We start from the raw sequence: 20,490 nt of genomic DNA, 5'->3' as shown, positions 1-20,490 counted from the left end.
ACATATAGTGAACTTTGGTTCATCTCCTACCATAATGCAGCTGCTAATTGCTGGTAGGCAGGCTGTGTCCTATGGCCCATGTGACCAGTGGGGCATGACCAGAAAGGAGTGTGGAGAGGAGTGGACACAGCAAGTCAGCTAGAGGCTATCCAGCCAGAGTTCCCACGTCCCTGGAAGCCAGAACAAAGCAAGTGAGTGTGGGGAGTACGGATTTGAAGTCATGAAGACACCACTGCTGGGTTTGGCTTTGTGTTCACTGTTGTTCCAGCCTTGGCTGATGTTGTGGGCCTCCCAGTTCAGTCAAAACTGCCATAATGACAGCTATGAGATCAGCGTCCTGATGATGAACAACTCGGCCTTCCCAGAGCCCCTGGATAAGTTGAGAGAAGCTGTGAATGAGGGATTGGACATAGTGAGAATGCGTCTGCACGAAGCTGGTAAGAACAGGCTAATAGAATCCTCCTCTGCTACCACCTCTGGCTAAGCATGGACCTTCTGTACTTTGCCTGATGGCTCAACCTTCCCCAAGGTCCATCTCTAAACCCCTTTCTGTTTCCAGGCAGTAGATCTTCAGTGGGGAGAATTTGAACCTGACCATGTTGTGCTCACTTACCATGCACATTTTCTGGGGATAGCTTCAAGCCAGGAAAATGTAAAGTGTTCACAGCAGTAAAAAACCCCCATTAAAACTGGGTTTATTGCCCAGTTCAGGGAGGCATTGTGCTTTCTTCTATAGCAGCTCAAGAGCAGCTCAATCTCAAGTCCTGGGTAATATTTATCCCTTAGAATAAATATTACCCACAGGGTTACCAGTCAAGAAGATGAAATAAGGGAGTAAAATTCATTCAGGCACCAAATCTATCTCTATCCAGAGAATGATATTATTCTCTGGACTTGTGGATTCTTTACATCACCCCTGGCTGCAATTATCATATATAGTAGGCAGAATAAACTTGTAATCAAATTCATTATTACAGTTCCTCACTATATCTTTTAATTATAAAAATAAACTTTATTACATAAAATATGTAAAATATAAAATAAATTGTTCAGGAAAATTTCTGTTCACTGGAAGTTTTCAGTCTATTTTCATATGCCTCTTTTAAGAATGTGGTTGGTGATCCATATGGCATAGAAACATTTCTGCATACTTCTGTGTCACTTCACATTATTCAATGAGTGACAATTTTCCTATTGCTGTGTGTTCTTCCTAGTTATCATGTGAACACATACACAATATCCCTTAGAATAAATATTACCCAAGTTTTCTGAAATTTTCCTATGGTAGAATATTTTATTCTATTTAATTTCTTGTGATTGTTTTATAATACTACAATAAATGTTTTCTTGTATATAGTTTTTCTCTATTCCCTGAGACTAGGTTAACAGAAGTAGAATCAATGAGTTGATGAGAATTTGATACATATTAATAGTTATCCGTTTTAAGAACGATACATCTTATCTTCTCTACTTAAAATCCTATGGGAAAAAAATCTTATGGAAATTAGAGCAACAGTTCAGATATGTATAACTTACTTCTGTGTATTTACAATATTTCTCAATTCTTTCTGAAACTATATTCAGATGTAAACGAATGGATTTGATCTAGAGCTACACTGGATTTTATTAAAATCCCCTTTTTTACTGAGACAGTGTGAGATAGTGAAAAGAACACTGGATTTGAAGTCTGAGAATCTGAATTGAGGTCTCTGCCCACAACTCTTCTGTTTTTCTGTGACCCTGGGTGAGTGAGGTCCCTCAGACTCTCTGAGCCCTGGTTTCCTTGTTCATTATGTACTGGTCATGTGTTACATAAGTTCTAAGTACTTTCATTACATAATTTCTTTAGCTGCCACAGCTCTGTGGGGTTGTATGATTGACACTGGTTTCAGAGCAGAAGTGGTAACTTTGTGAAGGCCCTACAGGTTGTCGGTTTCAAATGGGTCCAGATCCATTTCTGTCTGGTTCTGATGAGTGTATCCTATTGCTACTGTAAGATCTTTACGCAGGATGAACCAAGATCTTTATTAGAAGCGGAGACTTGGAATCTGACAGATCTTGGTTCATATTCTTGACCAACCACTTACAGCCAATATAACCTCAAGCAAATTACTCACATTTTCTGAACTTCGGTTTCCTTATCCCTAAAATCAGGATAAGTGGTAGTTACAGTTTATGAGTAGAGTGTGGACTCGCTGAGGAAATGCATGTAAGTCCCTTTATTGGGTAAGTACTCAGTAAACGGCAGTTGTTGTTGCTCTTGCTGGGCCGTTATTTCTATTTGGAGAAAAACATGCCTGGCATATAAAATAAATAGTGCAGGGTACAGGTTAAAATCTTGATCTCCAAATTCATACAGCCTGGATTTGAATTCCTGCTCCACCATTTACTACTTGAATTGGAGTGGATGAATTATTATTTTGAAACTTCACTCATCTGATTGGTAATACAGAGTTACTAATGGTGAGGTTGTTGAATGGATTAAGTAAGTGGAGAGTTCTATAGAACTCTCACTCAGATTGTTTTTCCCCCCTTCAATAATGCATTTTGTTGGATAGATATTCACGAAAAGTAAACAAAAGAGAAGCAGGTTTTAGAGAGAAGATAGTTCATGTTCTACATATACTGAGCATTGCTATTTGGAAAAAAATTTTAAAACAATATATCTGAGAGTTAAATAAAATTAAGAGTTTAAAGTTCATACTTGTTTGTTGTTTGAAAAATGTTCAGTCTTTTTTTTTTTTGAGAAATCATGTGGAGAGATAAAATAGGCAAAGGTAGCATATTATAGTATATTCCACTGGAGTGAATCTAAAATGTTAAAACATTCTGGTCTTAACACCTTTTATACTCTTAAAAAGAATCAAGGGAAAAATTGATGGTCTTGAAGAGTTTTGTTTATTGTGGTAACATGTATTGATATTTATTAGATTGGAAATTAAAGCTGAGAAATGTTTAAAACATTTGCTTATAAATTCACTAAAAATAACAAACATTTTATCTGTTAATGTTTCTAAGAAAAAAAATCTATATTTCTCAAGCCAAAACAAAGCAGGTGAGAAGAGTGGTACTGATTCGCATATTGAGAATGTCTTTAATATTCAATTTAATGAAAGAGCTAAATTCTCATACTGGCTCTATATTCAATCTGTTACAATATAACATATATCATGTACCTCCAGAAAATTCCATGATATGCTCATGAAAGAGAGTAGAAAAAGCAAAGAATATCTTAGTGCAATTATGAAATAGCTTTGACTTCATGGACCTCCTGAAAGGGACTCGGGATAAATTCTAGAATCAGACTGCCCTAGGCTCACATCCCAGTTCCACTACTTACTAGCTCTGTAATGTTAAGGAAATCAACTTTCTCTATGACATCATTTTCTCATCTAAAAATTAGGGCAAATATGAGTTCTCTTGCAGTTTTCAGAAAAGAATTAAGTAAAATGATGCATGTAAAAATTCATACCCCAGTGCCAGGCATATTGCGACAGAGATGCTTCAGTCTATTATAACAACAAGTGGAAGAGGAACTGGGGCCGCTGTGGTGAAGTCACTTGTCCAAGGTCACATTCAACTCACAATGGTTCCTTTTTCCCAGGCTCTGTTCAGGGTTTAACACTTGGGTTTTATTGTGCCACTCATGAACTACCTGGAGCCTACGATTTTTAAACGGGTCATTTTCAATGTACCTCATGGAGGTAGGAGAGCAGAACTCTCATAGAGACAGGAGAAGTCAAGGGAGGAGTTAGCTTTCACATTAATAGGAGTGAGTACTGCCATCTTCCTGGAGCCCAGGTTCTATCAGGCGCCTGCGCACTGCCTCCTGGTGACTCCTGCTGTTTCCCAAGACCTTCTCCTGCCCTCTTTTCTACCATTCCTTGCCTGCACCCTCCCAGCACCCCAGCCTCCTGTTCTCCTGGCTTCAACGCCCTATATTCTCCCTATTGTGAGAATTAGCTGGAATAAACATTATAAAATGCTTAGTCCTGTGGTTGGTTCATGGCCATACTCAAGTGTTAATTATTATTAAACCCATCACTAATCTCACCTCTTCCACTGATTTTCTCTGACAAGTCTAACTTTATTAACCCTCTTCTCTTATCCTAGCAAAGTCCTAGCAAAGAACTGACACCTCTTATTTGGACCTCTTACTGAACAAAGTACCAGTGTATGCATTCTTGAATTAACCAAAAATAAAAGAAAGTGCTCCCTAGTTGGTAGGATTGTCATTTCCCACAATCATATTTCTTAGGTGGCTGTAGGAATGTGTGCAAAGATACTTCCATCACGAGGAATAACAGGTCTCTACTTTTAAAAGCATTATTTGGATATTCAGAAGAACTTCTATTATAGATATTCTTTACACTTTTAGAGGTATTATTTAAAAATTATCCCACTGGACAATTTAGGTATAGACCTCTCTTTACATATGAGGATACCATGTCAGGGAAATTAAAATAGCCTCTAAAAAGAACTCATAGAAAGTCACTCACAATGACAGACTAACGACTGAGTTTTCCAGTCTCTGGGTAGTCTTGACAAATTAAGAATGTCTCTGGCTTAGCAATCAGACATTTGTCCAGATTATTTTTCTACTGAAAGGACACAATAGCATAAGAGACAGAGCTTGATATGTTCTGCTACCTCATTTTTATCTTTCAAAATGTGGTGCCTAGAATACCCAGGAATATTGTCATCAGTGTAAACAACAACAACAACAACAACAAAAAACCAAAACGGTGTTGGCACCATAATGAAAGCACAAATAACCAGGATGGGAGCAGACTTCATGGATCAGCTATGCCTTTTATTCAGCAAAAGATTTGGGCATCAGAGGGGCTCATTTTCTAGGTAGAAAATGGCCCCTTGTTACAGAAGGGGTTCTGAGAGATGACTTAATCTCTTTAACAGAATGAGTCAGTTTGGGCATTCAAGAAACATGTTGTGAGAATCTGAAACTTGTTATTACTGGGTATTGTTTTTGCTAGACAAGGAGGGAGGGTTCAGCATTCAGTGCTTATCTCTTTCCCTCCAGGGTCTATTGTACTGTCACCGGGAAAGGATTTATTGGGAAAGGATCAATCCTTGTCCTCTTTCCAGGGACTGCCATTTTAAGATTGATGGATATCTCTTTCCCAGGGATTGTCTTGTCACTGGGAAAGGATTTATTGGGAAAGAATCAATGCTTCACTTTCTTCCCAGGGATTATCATTTCCTTGTCTTGGGGGTTGTCATTTCCCATATCCTTCAATCAATGCCTTAGCCTTCACCTAAAGCTATTATCCAAAGATCTCAGGCCAGAATGAGAAACGTTCACTCTGTCTTTGGAAGTGGACCACACAGGAAATGCCTAACTTCAGGAGTGGTAACTCTTCAGTAAGACTAGATGCTCCTATGACCAAGCAGATATTTCAAAGAGAAACTTGTTTTGAATTCTTATATTTCTAAGAGAGAAATTTTTAATTACAGTGAAATCCAATCAAAACTCTTACACCATTTAGGATACTAATGGCGATATTAAACCTGGCAAAAATTATTCTCTCATGCATGAGTTTGGATCTGAGATATCAAAAATGTACAATGGGTTAGGGATGAGATAATCATGACTTCAGATCCCATCATCTATTACATGGGACAACCCCATTGAAAAAAAAAATCTTTTTTTTTTTTTTTTGGTACCAGGAATTGAACCCAGGGGGGCTTAACCATTGAGCAACATCCCCAGCCCTTTTTAAAATATTTTATTTAGAGAAAAGTTCTTGCTGAGTTGCTTAGGGTCTCGATAAATTGCTGAGGCTGGCTTTGAACTCAACAGTCCTCCTGTCTCAGCCTCCTGAGCCATTGGGATTACAGGTATGTGCCACAGCTCCTAGCCCAGTGAAACTTTTGTCTCAAGCTGTTTTCTAGAAAACTAAGACATCCCTTTTGTGCTAAAATTATAAATCTGAGAGACACAGGTGACAGTTTTTATCAGTAAGTATAACTGCTCTGATAATTATCCCTCACTGGTATATTCAACTGCTCACTTAAGTCTTTTGGGAAGTCTAATCTGCATCCCACACCTGACATGTCCACCTGAACTCTGATTCCTCCCTGGAATACACAAACTTGCTCCTCCCACATTCTTTCTTACTTTGGTCAATAGCAATTCCCTTTACCGGGTGCTTAGGTCAAAAATATTGACGTTATCCTGAGTCCTCATTTTCTCATGCTTTTTATCCCATCTGTCAGCAATTTCTTGCCAGCCCTTCCTCCAAGATTCATGCTAAGTGAAATAAGCCAGTCCCAAGAAACCAAAGGCTGAATAGTCTCTCTGATATGTGGATGCTAACTCATAATAAGGGGGTAGAGGATTGGCGAAGAATAGAAGTATTTTGGATTAGACAAAGGGAAATGAAGGGAAGGGAGGGGGTGGGAATAGGAAAGACAGTAGAATGAATCAAACATTACTTTCCTATGTTCATGTATGAACGCATGACCAATGTAATTTCATATCATGTACAACCAGAAGAATGGGAAGTTATACTCCATATATGTATGCGAAAATATATTCTTCTGACATGTGTAACTAATAAGAACAACAACAACAAAAAATTCAACAATTTTCCTCTACTTTTGCTACTAGTACTTTAGTTCAAGCTAACCTAGGTTAATCATAGACTCCTAACTAACCTCTCTGCTTTTTTTTTTTGTCCTCTATGATCTATTCTTCATATAAGATTCCAGAGAAATATTTTTTAAATGATGGTCAGACAATATCATTTCTCTACTTAACCCTCCACCCCCACCCCAGACATCCCATCCCAGAATAAATTGAAAGTCTTTACTAAAGCCTACAAGCTCCTGAGTGATATGCCCTCCCTCGACCTTTTCTCTTGCCATTCTGCTCCTTACTAGCTCTGCCATAACTGCAGGGGCTTCCTTACTGCTTCTAAAACCATCCTACCCAAGACTTTTGCCCTTGCTCTATCTCCAACAGGAAACCTGTGTCTGCATGCCTCGCTTTCTTGTAGCACTCAGATTCTGGCTCCCCCTAGGGGTTTCCACAACCACTCTATGAGAAATAGCACAATTCTGTGTAATTCCCCCAAAGAAAATGTAAGCTTCATGAAAGCAGGGACTTATTTTGATCAATGCTATCTCCTGAGCACAAAGAAGAGTGCCTGGCACATAGCAGAAACTTAACAAGTATTTGTTGGCTGAATGAACAAAGACCGAAGACCAAGGAAGATTGTAACTGTGTATGCATTTAGCAGCAAACAGAACCAGCATCTTGGGAACACGAATGAGCAGGATATCTTAGCATCTGTTTCTGCTTTCTTCACACTGTCCAACTCTGTGTAAGAAATTTGCTGAACCTGGAGTTGTGAAAAGATGACAAGAACATCAGACATATGAAAATGTCATTTTGTCCCATTGTCCCAGATGTGGAACACTTATAAAAACTTAAATATAGAAATGGGGATGTGGCTCAGTGGCTAAGCACCCCTGGGTTCAATCCTTGGTGCCAATAAAAAAAAAAAACTTAAATATAGCATAAAATATATAATGCAATTATATTTTATGTAACCAAATTATATAATATAATCATAATATAATCTTTGTAATATTAACTATATAATTATTATTAGCTCAAATTAATTGATATAATAATATATAAGTCCTAGACTATGTTTTCCAATCTGTTTTAATGCACCTGTGTCAGTTTCATTGAAATATTCACAGAATTGAAAACTTGGGACTTAATGAGGGGCACTGTGATGAGAGCTGCACAATTCCATTTATTTACTAAAAATTATGGCATTTTACTCTTATAATGGATGACTTTTATACTGTGGAGAGAGAGAAACGAACAGAAAGAAACATACAGAAAGATGGGGCAGGGGAGGGAGGAATGACTGAAGAATAGAATTAAAAACTCAGAATTCAAATATTTCCAGGCCTGGAAATGGATCTTCCTTTTTTTCCTCAGAATCAGTAAAAAGAGATAAATCTATAGGTGGTATAAATTACAAAAAAAAAAAAACCCAAACAAACAAACAAAAAAACCTAGTTTTCTCTTTTCCCTCCCTTCTGGATAACAGGCTTAAATGTGACTGTGAATGCTACCTTTATATATTCCGATGGTCTGATTCACAAGTCAGGTGACTGCCGGAGCAGCACCTGCGAAGGCTTGGATCTCCTCAGGGAAATTACAGTGAGTGTTTTCTTCTGTAGATGTAGCTTTCACCCCACCCCCACCCCCACCCCACCCCCTGGGCTTGGGATGGTCACAGTGCGAAACCTGTGCACGTGTCCATGAAGCATCTCCCCATCCTTTGCAGCCAAGCAGTGGACTGCTTTGGAGGCCGGGTTTCTGGCCTGTGTCCTATGGATTCTCCAAATGCCCTCCAGGAATCCAGGAATGTGGGGAGAAACATAGCTACGTACTATCTGCACACTTTCAGGAATATAGAGAGGAATTATTTTGTTTTCAACTGATGATAAACTTTTTTAAAAATGTACATGTTGATATGAACCTGGTTTGCCTTTGTTTCCCTCAAGAAATATCTGAGGAGCCATATCTAAAAACACATTATCGGACATAACTTTCCTATGTTCATATGTAAATACGCCACCAGTGAAACTCTATATCATGTTCCCACAGGATGGGATCCTAATTAGAATAAGTTACACTCCATGAATATATAATGTGTTAAAATACACAGATAATATGTCTATCTAAAAAGAACAATTTAAAAAAAACACATTTCCCAGCCCCACATGAGAAATCTGTTTCAAGCCATTGCCACATATCAGGTCACAGGCTGGTTGCTTGAGGGTTGAATCTGAAACCTGACTTCAAGTGGTAATGGTAATATCTAAGAATAGAAATGGGAAGGGGAAGGTTCTTGCCCAGTTCCTCCTCCCAATTCCAATCTCAACCCTAACGTGAATTTTAAGGAGCTGAAGAATAGCACAAACTCTTTAGTGACACATAGGTGTTCAAGATGCCCAACTGCTAGAAAGTAGGGAAATGACATTTAAGAACGTGGGGAGTAGAGCCATGACTCTAGAACTTTAATCAGTAACCTCACATTGACCAGAGAGGTGGCACTCAAGTCAGGACGCTTGGCTGGGTCTGTCTTGGGAGGGCGCAAGGTGGCCCAGGGTAGTTTGGTAAACTCTCCTTCACAGTTGCAGAGAAGTATGCGATTCTTCCCTCTTCTCTATGGAGGCATGGTTCTCCAAACCAGGAATGGGATGTTCCCAACCAGGTTCCCTTGGAGAAATAGTAGAAGATAAGTTCGATAATTGCTCAATTGATCACATGGCATGTGATTCACAGGAGCCCTTCTTTGTAGTTCTCCCTGAAACTAAAACTTGTCCTCTCACCCCCAATCTGTCCCGATAGCCCCTCCTTCATCTCTTCCAGCACCCCCCTTCTAAGAGATCCACCTCACCTTGGTGGAATAGCATTCCCCTCTACCCACAGCATCTCCTCTCCCTCATACCTCCCTACCCTTAAGTTGTCCCTGGCCTGGCCCAAGCACAATATGCAACTCCTTTCTGCTGTGCATTCAAACTCTTGACAGGCCACGTCCCAACTTTCCAGGAGCCTTTCCCTTGCCACATCTTTTCTGTTCGTTTGTTAATGTATTTCGTTTTAGTCATTAGTGGTACTCTTGTCTCCTACAGAGGAAAGGTCAGCTGGGCTGTGCTCTCATGGGACCCTCATGCACATACTCCACCTTCCAGATGTAGTAAGTAGTTTGGTTTGCTGTTGTTTTTTGTTTTTGTTTTTATCATTGTGAACTGAAGTCAGAACATGATATCGCAAGTTAAATGATTTAATAACCAATAGTGTAGTCAAGGCAGTACAGCGAAGGGCTTTGGGACCCTAATATTTTGTCACTTCTCTATAATTGCTATTTCCTTCCCCAGATAGCTCTACTTTTGCTCAGTGGGGTGACCACAGTCGCTGTTCAGTTTGAGTCTCTAACGTAGGAGCATAAGAGGCAACACATGATGAGTAGAAAATCAGGGACCTAGCAAAAAACAGGGACATCAGACCTTGGAGAGCCTGAGGAGTTTAATAAAGATAATATCCACAAAAGCATGGGCAGGGGGGAAAATAAAAAGGGCAGTGCTACACCCACGGGTATTAGTGGGGCTCTGTTTTATATGCAGGTTTATAAAAGTGTATAAATAGCAAGATACTTATTTTATAGACTTATTTGAAAATGAAAAAATAGCATACTTAAGTGTTTTCATACTACACGTATCGTCTTAGAAAAAAAGCCTATAATATATTCCAGAATGAAAAAATTTATCTGGCTTTAGGAAAATCGCCCCCATCCCTTTCATTAATTTTGTTCAGTGTAATTCACATCACCACAAAATGCTTTTGTTCTGTCCGATCACACCTTCTCCAATCAAAATCCTTCACATGTACATTTCTCTCTTTCTTTCTTTCTTTCTCTCTTTCTTTCTTTCTTTCTTTCTTTCTTTCTTTCTTTCTTTCTCTTTCTTTCTTTCTTTCTTCTTTTGGTACTGGGGATTGAACCCAAGGGTACTCAACCACTGAGCCATATCCCCATCCCCTTTTTAATATTTTATTAGAGACAGGGTCTCACTGAGTTGCCAAGTGCCTTGCTAAATTGCTGAGGCCGGCTTTGAACTTCCAATGCTCCTGCCTCAGCCTCCTGAGCTGCTGGGATTACAGGCATGCAGCACTGCACCCGGCTCTCCTGTGCACTTCTTTCACCTGTTCAGTGTTCTCCTGAATCAAGGACCACCCTTTGTCTGCACAAAGAAAACTGTGCTAAGGGACACCATGCAATAGTTTTGGAGGGTAAGCATTAGACTTCCAAAATTTCTATTGGTAAGTCTGCTTGTGATACCTTCGCCCAGCAGTAAAACAGACCCAGATCCAGACCACCACACACCATAGATACACCATGGGAGCACTTTCTGATTCCATCCTCCATACCAAAATTCAGATATTTTCACACTCTTCCTACTCCTTGTGCTCATTCCCACTATTTGTCTTATCTGATCTCTTATAATGTTGCTACTGAGAAGGAAAGAGGGACCAGAAAAATTGATTTTCCACTTGTGAGAACCTTCTGTATGCAATGAAGCATTTTATTTTTGTTAGTGAAGAGAAAATTAAGTAAAACACACCCCCTTTACAGCCAAGTAGAGAAGGTGACAGGGACACTGGTGACTAATACAAGTGAGACAGTTTCCATCAGAGAAGAGCAAACAAGAAGGTGCAGAATACATGGAAGAAAATGGTCACCTCTGGTTCAGGAGGTTAAGCTTCAAAAAGGAAAAGACCTCGTGAAGGAAATGGAATCTGAGTTTTGTGTTGAAGAATGGTACCGATTTTTAATGGGCAAAGATCAGGGAGTAATCTTCCCATCCAGGCAAATGTAAAAGCAAGTAAAGAGGGCGTGACGAAAATCTGTGAAAGTGTTTATTAATTGGAGTTCAGGAACTGTATGGAAGAATAACAAAGACTAGAAACATTAAGTAGGACCACAGTTAGAAGTCTGTGTGAGGGCAGTCCAGGTAAAAGAAGTTGTATCTGTTGAGATTTGCATAGAAATCTCCAGAGTTTTGAGTATGGGAGAGCATGAACGGAACCTCAACTCTGAAAGGAATAATTGATGACCGCATATAGGTAAGACATGGCAGAGACTGGTGACAGGAAAGTTCACAGGGAGAAGAAGGGCCTGGGTTAGCAAAAGCCAGCAGGCAAGAAACGGAGGACAGCTTTAAAGATAGCTGAAGGAGAATCTATCATACTCCATAATTGACTGGATATTGAAGTGGGGCATGGAATAGACTTTGAGATCTCAAAACACTGAAAGAAATGGAGGGAAAATCAAGGTAAGGTATTTTGGAGGAGTTAAAATAAAAGATAAATTCGACCATGAACATGGTGAGTTTGAGGTGCAAGCAGGACACCCAATAATCCTTTCAACCAGCCCAGAGGATGGAAAGGGATGTTGCTTTCCTTCCATCATTAAATACGTACCGAGCACTGACCTGTGAGCCCAGAAGACTGAGGTGAGCCGTCAGGCATGGCTGCTGCCTTCAGGGAACTGGCGGTCCAGCAGGGATGACAAATAGTCAACATATACCCTCTGAAATCATTACCTGTCCTTATCTATCAGTGAAAGTTTTCCTCTTAAAGAGATATCTTAATTAGGTCCCCAGGGGTGAATAAAAGTTCTCCAGGAAAAGAGGCAGGGAGCATTATTCTGGCATCTGTCTTGATGGAGAATGGAGCTTGATATGTTTAAAGAATTACAAGAAGGGTTCCTTGTGCTAAGCAAGGAAGGAAAAGTCGTTTGATACCATCCATTTCAAAAGTGGTCGCTAGTAGAGCTGGAAAGAAGGGAATATATGGAGGGAAATGTGAAAAAGCATCTTTCTGGCTTTAAAATAATTATGATGAACTTGGTAGCCCAAATCTCTATTTCTCAGTCCTATTCCCTTCCCAGCCCAGAAAGCATGATAACTCATTTAGGAATAAATCAAAGTAACCAATTTGCATAATGCTGAAACCATCCACAGTGTGCTGGGAACATAGCACATGGCCAAAACATGTTTTTAAATTCACCTGTGCTGGAGGGATATCTATATACATGAGAACCTTGCTCCAATGACCCTAGTTGATTTGTGCTATTTATATGCACATGCTAGAAAAGGTGAAAGAAGGATCTTATCTGTGCTACTTAAGTTAACCTTAACATTGGTTTCTTTCTCACCTCTCGGCATAGCCTTGACACCCAGTTGAACTACCCCATGATTTCAGCTGGAAGTTTTGGATTGTCGTGTGACTATAAAGAAACCTTAACCAGGCTGATGTCTCCAGCTAGGAAACTGATGTACTTCTTGGTTGACTTTTGGAAGATCAATGATCTGCCATTCAAACCTTTTTCCTGGAACACTTCATATGTTTATAAGGATGGTAATGAGACTGAGGACTGTTTCTGGTAAGGAGGATCATTAACATTGTGGGGCACTTACCATAAAGTAAGCCACAAACTCATAGCAGATATCTGGTTATTATCAGATGTGCCTTTCATCTATAGAGCAGTATAATGAACAGAGAGAGAGAGAGAGAGAGAGAGAGAGAGAGAGAGAGAGAGAGAGATAAAAGCAAAGGTGTCAAAGCAAATAAAGTATCATAAAATTAATCAGCATAAATCATTCATGACATACCTTCTAGTTTTGAAAGTATGTTCACATTAGTTTTATTGATTCTCCACAGTAAGTTCTCTGAAGAAAAAAAAAAATAACTGGTACTATAAGACCAGAGAAAGTGCGTTCTGCCCATGCTACATGTACTTATCAACTGTAGCAAATGTGGCAGAGAGATTCTTTTGGTTGGGTTACTGGCGGTGCTTCCAGAATGCTGCGTAGTTCTGCAGTCTCTGTCCCCCTAGGTTTGCAGAAGTATAAGATTGGATACCACAGGGATGCACCTCTGGGAAAATATAGGAATCAGCTCTAAGACCTCACCCTAGAAACTTTGGGGTGAATGGAGAACACCAAAAAAAACCTATTTCACATAGGAGCAGAAATTATTTTTATCATCTCTGAGTTTTTGGACTGTACATTCAATGGCTTCTGGTTCATAGAGCAGAGTAAGTAGCAGGAAGCAAGTAGAAGGGACCCATCAAATGCCTATTATTTCTATATATGCATGAAGATCCCCTAAAACTTCCTCTATACATTCACTAAGTTAGCTGTCCACAATTTAAATCAGTGGTATAATGGTGTGTACTACCTATTGTGTTAATAGCAGAAATTAATTTTAAATAAAGTCCCAGGACAGATTTGCAAATGACAAGTGAAAGTCATGGGAAGGCCATGAGGAAACAAAATTGTCTTCTTACTTTCTCCTTTCCCTGTTCAGGTACCTTAATGCTCTAGAGGCTGGAGTTTCCTATTTTTCTCAGGTACTCAGCTTCAAGGATACCTTGAGACGAGATGACCAGTTTCGGGATATCATAGTGAATCATAACAGGAAAAGCAATGGTAAAAATATAGGAAAACAACCTTTTTGCAAGACCTTTCCTCATGACTACCACCTCCTTCAGAGTCATTCTGACAAACTTACCACTGAATAGTTATCGTCATTACCTGTATATATTCTGTATATTTAGGAGATCTATAGATCTATAATTGCTTGCAACTTTATTATTTTGTTTCCTTCATTGATTAGTTAATTAGTTACTTCATTGTTTCACTTTCACTGTATCTTTTATCCTCTGAAAGAAAAACACAAAAGTAGGATTGAATAAATATATGCACATAATGAATATAGATAATTATGCTAACATCCAGCTTTTAGAAACTAAAATGATATCAAAAGCTATCATTGGTAAACTGCTAAGTGCACTTTAATCCAACATATTATTAGATTTGTGACTAATCCTCACATGTTCTGAACCCTGATCCTCCTGCTAACCAAGAAGATAAGTTTATTGATATACAGTCTCAGGAAAAATTACAAGGCAGCAAAGATCATCTCACGTTCCTAATCTATATCTCACCTGCCCCATGAGTTAGAAGCCAAGTGTGAAAAACTAATGGAATAAAATCAACCTCATAAATCATTAGGTGATTTATTGCACTTTCCATAAAATTCTTTTTATAAACCAGAACATATCAGGAACAAAGGAATCAATTGTGAGAATTTCCTTGAAGAAAAGATGCTTTCTTGGCAGATTGTCTGAAATCACTCAAATAAACTGTTGTGATTAAGAATTTGCTATATTAAAACCTACCAGTTGCAAAACATTAACCAAGATCTGAGGATAAAAGAAGTATAACATTATTCGTGCCCTTAAATTCTTTACAATTCAACTGGACAAAAATGGCAAATAAAAAATGTTTAATGAAGCTCCCCCAACTCCTCTTTCTCACAAAACCATGCATTTAGGAAATAGTTAGCTATGGTTTTTGGTAGAGCTTCCGATTGGATTCTGTCACTCAGATTTCTAAGACTGAGTTCCAAGTTAAAAAGCTACAGGCAAAGCCCAAGGAAAGTTGCTTAGAAGGACTTTATAAATTCTTTTCACATTCACTTTTACTGTATCTTTTCAATCATTTTTGAAATGGTAGGGTGCACTTCACTTCTCTGCAAATGACTTCTATAATAACTCCACCTCAGTGTAATGGAATAAGCATTCACAACTTGAGTTCTGCTCAGAGCTGTCTCAGTCGTCTCAGTCATCTACAATCAAAGGACCCCTTTGGCTTTTGGCGTCAGTCTCCCTAAATCTATGAAATTAAGGGAACAGACCAAAAGATTTTTTTTTAAAGAGAGAGAGAGAATTTTTTTTAATATTTATTTTTAGTTTTCGATGGACACATCATCTTTATTTTTATATAGTGCTGAGGATCGAACCCAGCGCCTCGCGCATGCCAGGCTAGCACGTTACCGCTTGAGCCACATCCCCAGCCCAAGACCAAAAGATTTTTAAAGATTCCATGCAATCCTATTCTGACTTCATAACCATAAATGAAAAAGGGAATGAGATTTAGGGATTTGGTATTAATTTTAAAAAATATAATATGGACATATTGTATTCAAATCCAGAAAACTGGTTTTTCTCCCAATCTTGTGTAGACAACCGTTTATTTCTCTCCTTGTCTTGCTTTCTCTCCTCCAGTAATTGTTATGTGTGGTACACCAGAAACTTTCAACAGCCTGAAGGGTGACCAGGAAGTGGCTGAAGACACTGTCATTATCTTAGTGGATCTATTCAAGTAGGTATCATACCTGGAGGGACTGTCCGCCTTTCAGAAAGGGAGTATTCCAGGGGCTTCCAACAGATACATGGTCTTTGCACAGCCTCTTAAAGGGTTCAGTTTGACAGTAGTGTTTGAATTAAAGTTTCTTTCTCACCCTCATTATCATATAATCAATTGTGAGCTTCGCAGGGATAGAGTCCTTTGACACCTTCATCATTGCTGAATGCAAAATTTTATTAAAGGTCCAATAAATCCACGTTCATTCATCCATGAGACCTACTCATCAACCTAGGATCCTGATTCCCCTGCTGATTTTAAGGTCTTTGTCTAGAAAAAGATAAATCAATTAACCATTCAATAATATTATTCCTGTGAATATGGGCCTCATTTTGTTTTCTTCAGTTGCTAATGGCATTTGACCCTCTTTTACTTTTTTCTCTGGCCTATTTGTTGAGAGTAAAGCTTTAGCTATGTAGGTTTGATTTGTAAAATTATTTCTTGCTTTCTAAGACCTAATCACTTGGTGGTAATATTTTCTTTGCACTTCTTTGGGACTATAGTATCTCAATAAGACACTAGAGTCCATTATATCAAGTTGACTGTTGTCCATATTAACCCAGAGGAGTCCTGGTTTATTCCTGTTGTCCTAGTATCCTATATGCTTGGAGCATTTGTCTGAGGAAAAGGGCTTCCACTTGGACACTAAATCATGGTCTCCTTATTATAATGCAGAACACATTGGACTTAGTCATTGTACCTTAATGTGATTAAATTTGTTGGATGCTTTCTATTCTCAGTCCCAGAGATGTGCAGAAGAAAAGATTGCCACCAAGTGACTTCTCTGCACTTTTTCTGCACTATGAATTCTGCAGAGTAGAAACCATCTTTTATCACAGCCTATACATATTTTTAGCACTCATCTGTTAATATGTCTGGAGACTCACTAACAAGTGCCAAAGTAATATGAGTTATTCTAAGCATAAAGGAGGTGTTGCTGGTGTGCCGTGCCTGTGCCCCTTGTCCCATGAGTTGAATCATGTGACTTTACTTATCTGACTGGACCATTAATCATTACCTGTCTGCATTCAGACCTGAGGTGATTGCTGCTCTCCATCTCCCCCATATTAGCCTGGTCTTTACTCCCACACTAAGAGTACTTTTCCTAGTGTGAAGGGAAATGAATGCAGGCCTGTTTCACAGCTAGATGTTCATGAAGATTAACAATCAATCTAACCTTGTAGCTATAGAAGTGTAGGAAATTATCAACATTTCACTCCCACCAACACATTAATTCTAGTGCCTGCTTTGTCTTCAATGTAGCCAAGTTGGTATAATTTTACTTTCAGCAAACCCTCCATCAACTGCTAAAATGCTAGTTTTCCTTAGTGAGTACTCCCCAAGGACTCATGGCTAAGTTTCAAGAACATGAGATTCAAAAATAGACCAATTTGTGTTCAAATTCTAATTCTGACACTTCTGGTCCTTTTGACTCTTGAGTCTTAGCATATTGAGACGAAATCTTCTCGTTTGTAAAATGAGCATTAAAATGTCCATTTTGTGCGTGTCCATTTAGGATTAGATGTGATAATATGAGCAAGAGTCAGCATAGTCCTTAGCACACAGATGTGTTTAAACATTAAATGATGATCACTCTAGTGATAGCAGTTTGATCATGTTAGATTCTTTGCATTTTGAAACATCTAAATGATTAGGAAGCATAGAAACCCTATAATTTTCAGAGCAATCTCAGACAGTATCAAGAGTCTGCAGTGTGTCAAGCGTCATCGAGGAGCTTATGAAATGAGGTACTGTCCCACGTGTCAAGAAGCTTACAGTGCTAGAGAAAACGTTTACTTTTTATGCTTATGCTTTACCATCTGGAAAGTAAGTTTAATGATAATATTTCTCTGTACCATATCCCAATATCTCTAAGTTGTTAAGAGCACCCAGGGTCATTAAGCCTTTGGAGCAAGTATTGGTTCACATGTCCAGAGCCCAAAAATTTCCCTCAAAGATGTACCTGTATTCTGATTTTCTTTTCCATTTTCCTATGTTAATCACAACAGCCTAAGTTCTCTCATGCATCTTAGCAAATGTAGAGGGAAACACTTCTCTCTGGGGGAGGTAGAAAATTTTGTAGATTACTAAACAAAAGAGTTTTAAAGTATTTTCCAGGCCAATGTTATATTTTTTATGAATTGTGGAAGATGCACCTCAGTTTGGGGAGGAACTTAATTTTATGAGGAACATATGTTTTTGATTATAGTGACTACTACTTTGAGGACGATGCCATAGCCCCTGATTATATGAAAAATGTCCTTGTTCTGACACTGCCTCCTGGAAATTCCATGATAAATACCTCTTTCTCCAGGAGTATTTTACCGGTAAGCTGTGTATGTGTGTGTGTGTGTGCGCGCGCGCGCGCACTACTGGGGATTGAACCGAGGGCCTTGTGCATGTGAGGCAGGCACTCACACTGAGCTGTATCCCCAGCCCAGGTGCATTGCTTCCTACCTCTGGCAAACATGATTCTTCACAGACAGGCAGACCAAAATGCGTAAGGTAAAAGAACCACTTGGCCTCACTGAGTGTTAATTCATTGCCCAGTTCTGTGAGGATCACCACGCAACAGCCACAGAGACAGAGGAGTTCTGATCTGCCCATTATTCTCCCCAGGGCAGACATTTGAGGCCTGAAGTAATATCCAGTCCTCAAAGTAGGCTTGGTAGTATTCTGTCACCAAAACTGTTCATGTCACATTCAGGATTCTTAAAGACAAGGTTTTTTCGTGTGTGTGTGTGTGTGCCCATGTGCATGCATGTGTGTTCTTCTTTTTCGCTTTAATAAAACATTAAACTATGAGCAAGTATTTCTGTATAAAATCTTATAAGAATCATGGAAATGCTTTATGTTGACTTTCTTGGCTGCAGTTATTTCTTTTGTCACCTTGGGAAAGAAGTAAAGCTGCCTGTAGATACTTCCCTAAAGGAGTATTCTTATTTTATTGATCCCAAGAGAAAGCAGAATTGTGCCACTGGATAACAAAGAACACTGACCCAGGGAAGGGTCAAATATTCCTTTACCTTTCCAATGACCTGCTGATCCCAAGAACATTTTGCTGCAGTCTCAAGACCAGAATCTCTTTTTTTGGGGGGGGGCCTTTTTAAGATTTTCCTTTCTTATTCAGGAAAAAAATGACTTTGCTCTCGCTTACTTGGATGGAACCTTGCTCTTTGGGCACATGCTGAAGATATTTCTTGAGAATGGAGAAGCTATTGCCACTTCCAAATTTGCGCATGCTTTCAGGAACCTCACATTTCAAGGTACTGGTCTCCCATAAGCAAACAGCCCAGCTGAAGAGATGTGGGCTTTGGGAAATGGGGCATGGTATGGGGGTGGTGGCAATTGATGGTTCAAGATCTAAGACCTTTGAACTCAACTGGGGTCAAACATCATTGCATCAATTTTGGGAATGCCACTATGGATAACTGCCCAGTAGTTTATTCCTCAGACTTTCAGAACCTTTGGGTATCATAGAGTAAGCATGTGGCTCAGAAAGCATGAGCTCTCACAAGGCAGTTAGACAAGTGGCATCCTTGCTATGCTCAGAGACTAGCAAGAGGAGAAATATTTGTAGTTTGATTTTGGTTCTTTATACTTCCCTTTCTATCCTTCAAGGATCCAGGACTCCGTTAAACCTATAACTGCCCAAACCCCTCATAACAATACCATCCCAAACAACACATGTCCCTCCAAACTGCTGGGTTGACTTTGCCTTTATTCACAAGTCTCTAGCCACATTCTCACCTTTCACTTCCCAGATCTTATCCAGAGATTATAAAGAAATTTTCCTGTTAGACATTTTTTTTTCTCTAACTTGCCTTTAAAGTCTTACTCTGGAAAACCTTTGTCCAACTGCACAGAGAGTCTTCTGTCAGCTTCAGTGGGCAGAAGCTGCCTGGCACTAGATCTGGGGGCTGTACCAGGAGCTGTGGTTTATGACAATGATAAGAAGAGATCGTTTCAGTCCCCTGAAGAAGCAGGGAGGGAGAGAGAACCATTGGCCCTTCCATGTGTCCCAAGTTCTCCCAGGCACTTCAGTGCATTCTTAATCTTCTTACCTCCATGATCATGGTCAAGCATCCTAATAGCCCCTGGCCCAGACTCAGACAGGAGACATTTATTTCAGTCTTAGTTTAATAACCTATCAGCTTTACAATCCTGAGCAGATTACTTAGTATTTCTGAATGTAATTATAAATTATTTCTTATGAATAACAGAAATAATAATAGTTTCCATATCATGGTAGTCTAGGGAGAATGAAATGATAACTTCATAGAAAATACTTAGCACAGAGATGATTTGTAGTAATTGTGAGATAAGTGTTAGATATCATGTTGAACCATGTGAAATTGCTGATTTGGTCATTTTTAAATCCAAACAGCCACTTAATAGGTTCATCTTACACTGCTATTATTTCATAGATAAATGATAGTGAAGAGATTTTGTTCTTTTTATGGTCTAAGTTAGACTTATACACTATGCGACTAGGTTAGTAAATATTTTCAGCAAAAGTTTGTCACTAATAATTGAGGAATTTATTAACTGATTACATTTAGTGTCACCCTAAATGCAATGAAAAATATTTTTACCTCAAACAACATCTCCCACAAAAATATCCTTCAGAAATCTCAGGGTCAAGAGCCAATTCAAGTGTCCTCTGAC

The 20,490-nt window shown here is 39.0% G+C and overlaps 1 protein-coding gene across 1 annotated transcript in view; it reads left to right on the top strand.

Moving 5' to 3' along the window:
• Positions 1-220: 220 nt before the first annotated feature.
• GUCY2C (guanylate cyclase 2C) overlaps positions 221-20,490 on the top strand; it is a gene marked incomplete at its 5' end in the record, with an annotated part of 74,137 nt that continues 53,867 nt past the window's right edge. Inside the window, 8 exons of the mRNA XM_081311489.1 lie at positions 221-437; positions 8,091-8,203; positions 9,685-9,749; positions 12,780-12,995; positions 13,922-14,043; positions 15,684-15,780; positions 18,032-18,149; positions 18,953-19,088. Of these exons, the coding sequence (XP_081167615.1) occupies positions 221-437; positions 8,091-8,203; positions 9,685-9,749; positions 12,780-12,995; positions 13,922-14,043; positions 15,684-15,780; positions 18,032-18,149; positions 18,953-19,088 (1,084 nt within the window). The remainder of the gene's footprint in view (positions 438-8,090; positions 8,204-9,684; positions 9,750-12,779; positions 12,996-13,921; positions 14,044-15,683; positions 15,781-18,031; positions 18,150-18,952; positions 19,089-20,490) is intronic.

This window comes from Spermophilus citellus, assembly GCF_964194105.1.
Source record: "Spermophilus citellus genome assembly, chromosome: 10".
In the NCBI taxonomy this organism is placed as follows: Eukaryota; Metazoa; Chordata; class Mammalia; order Rodentia; family Sciuridae; genus Spermophilus; species Spermophilus citellus.
This window is presented reverse-complemented; position numbering and strand designations above follow the sequence as displayed.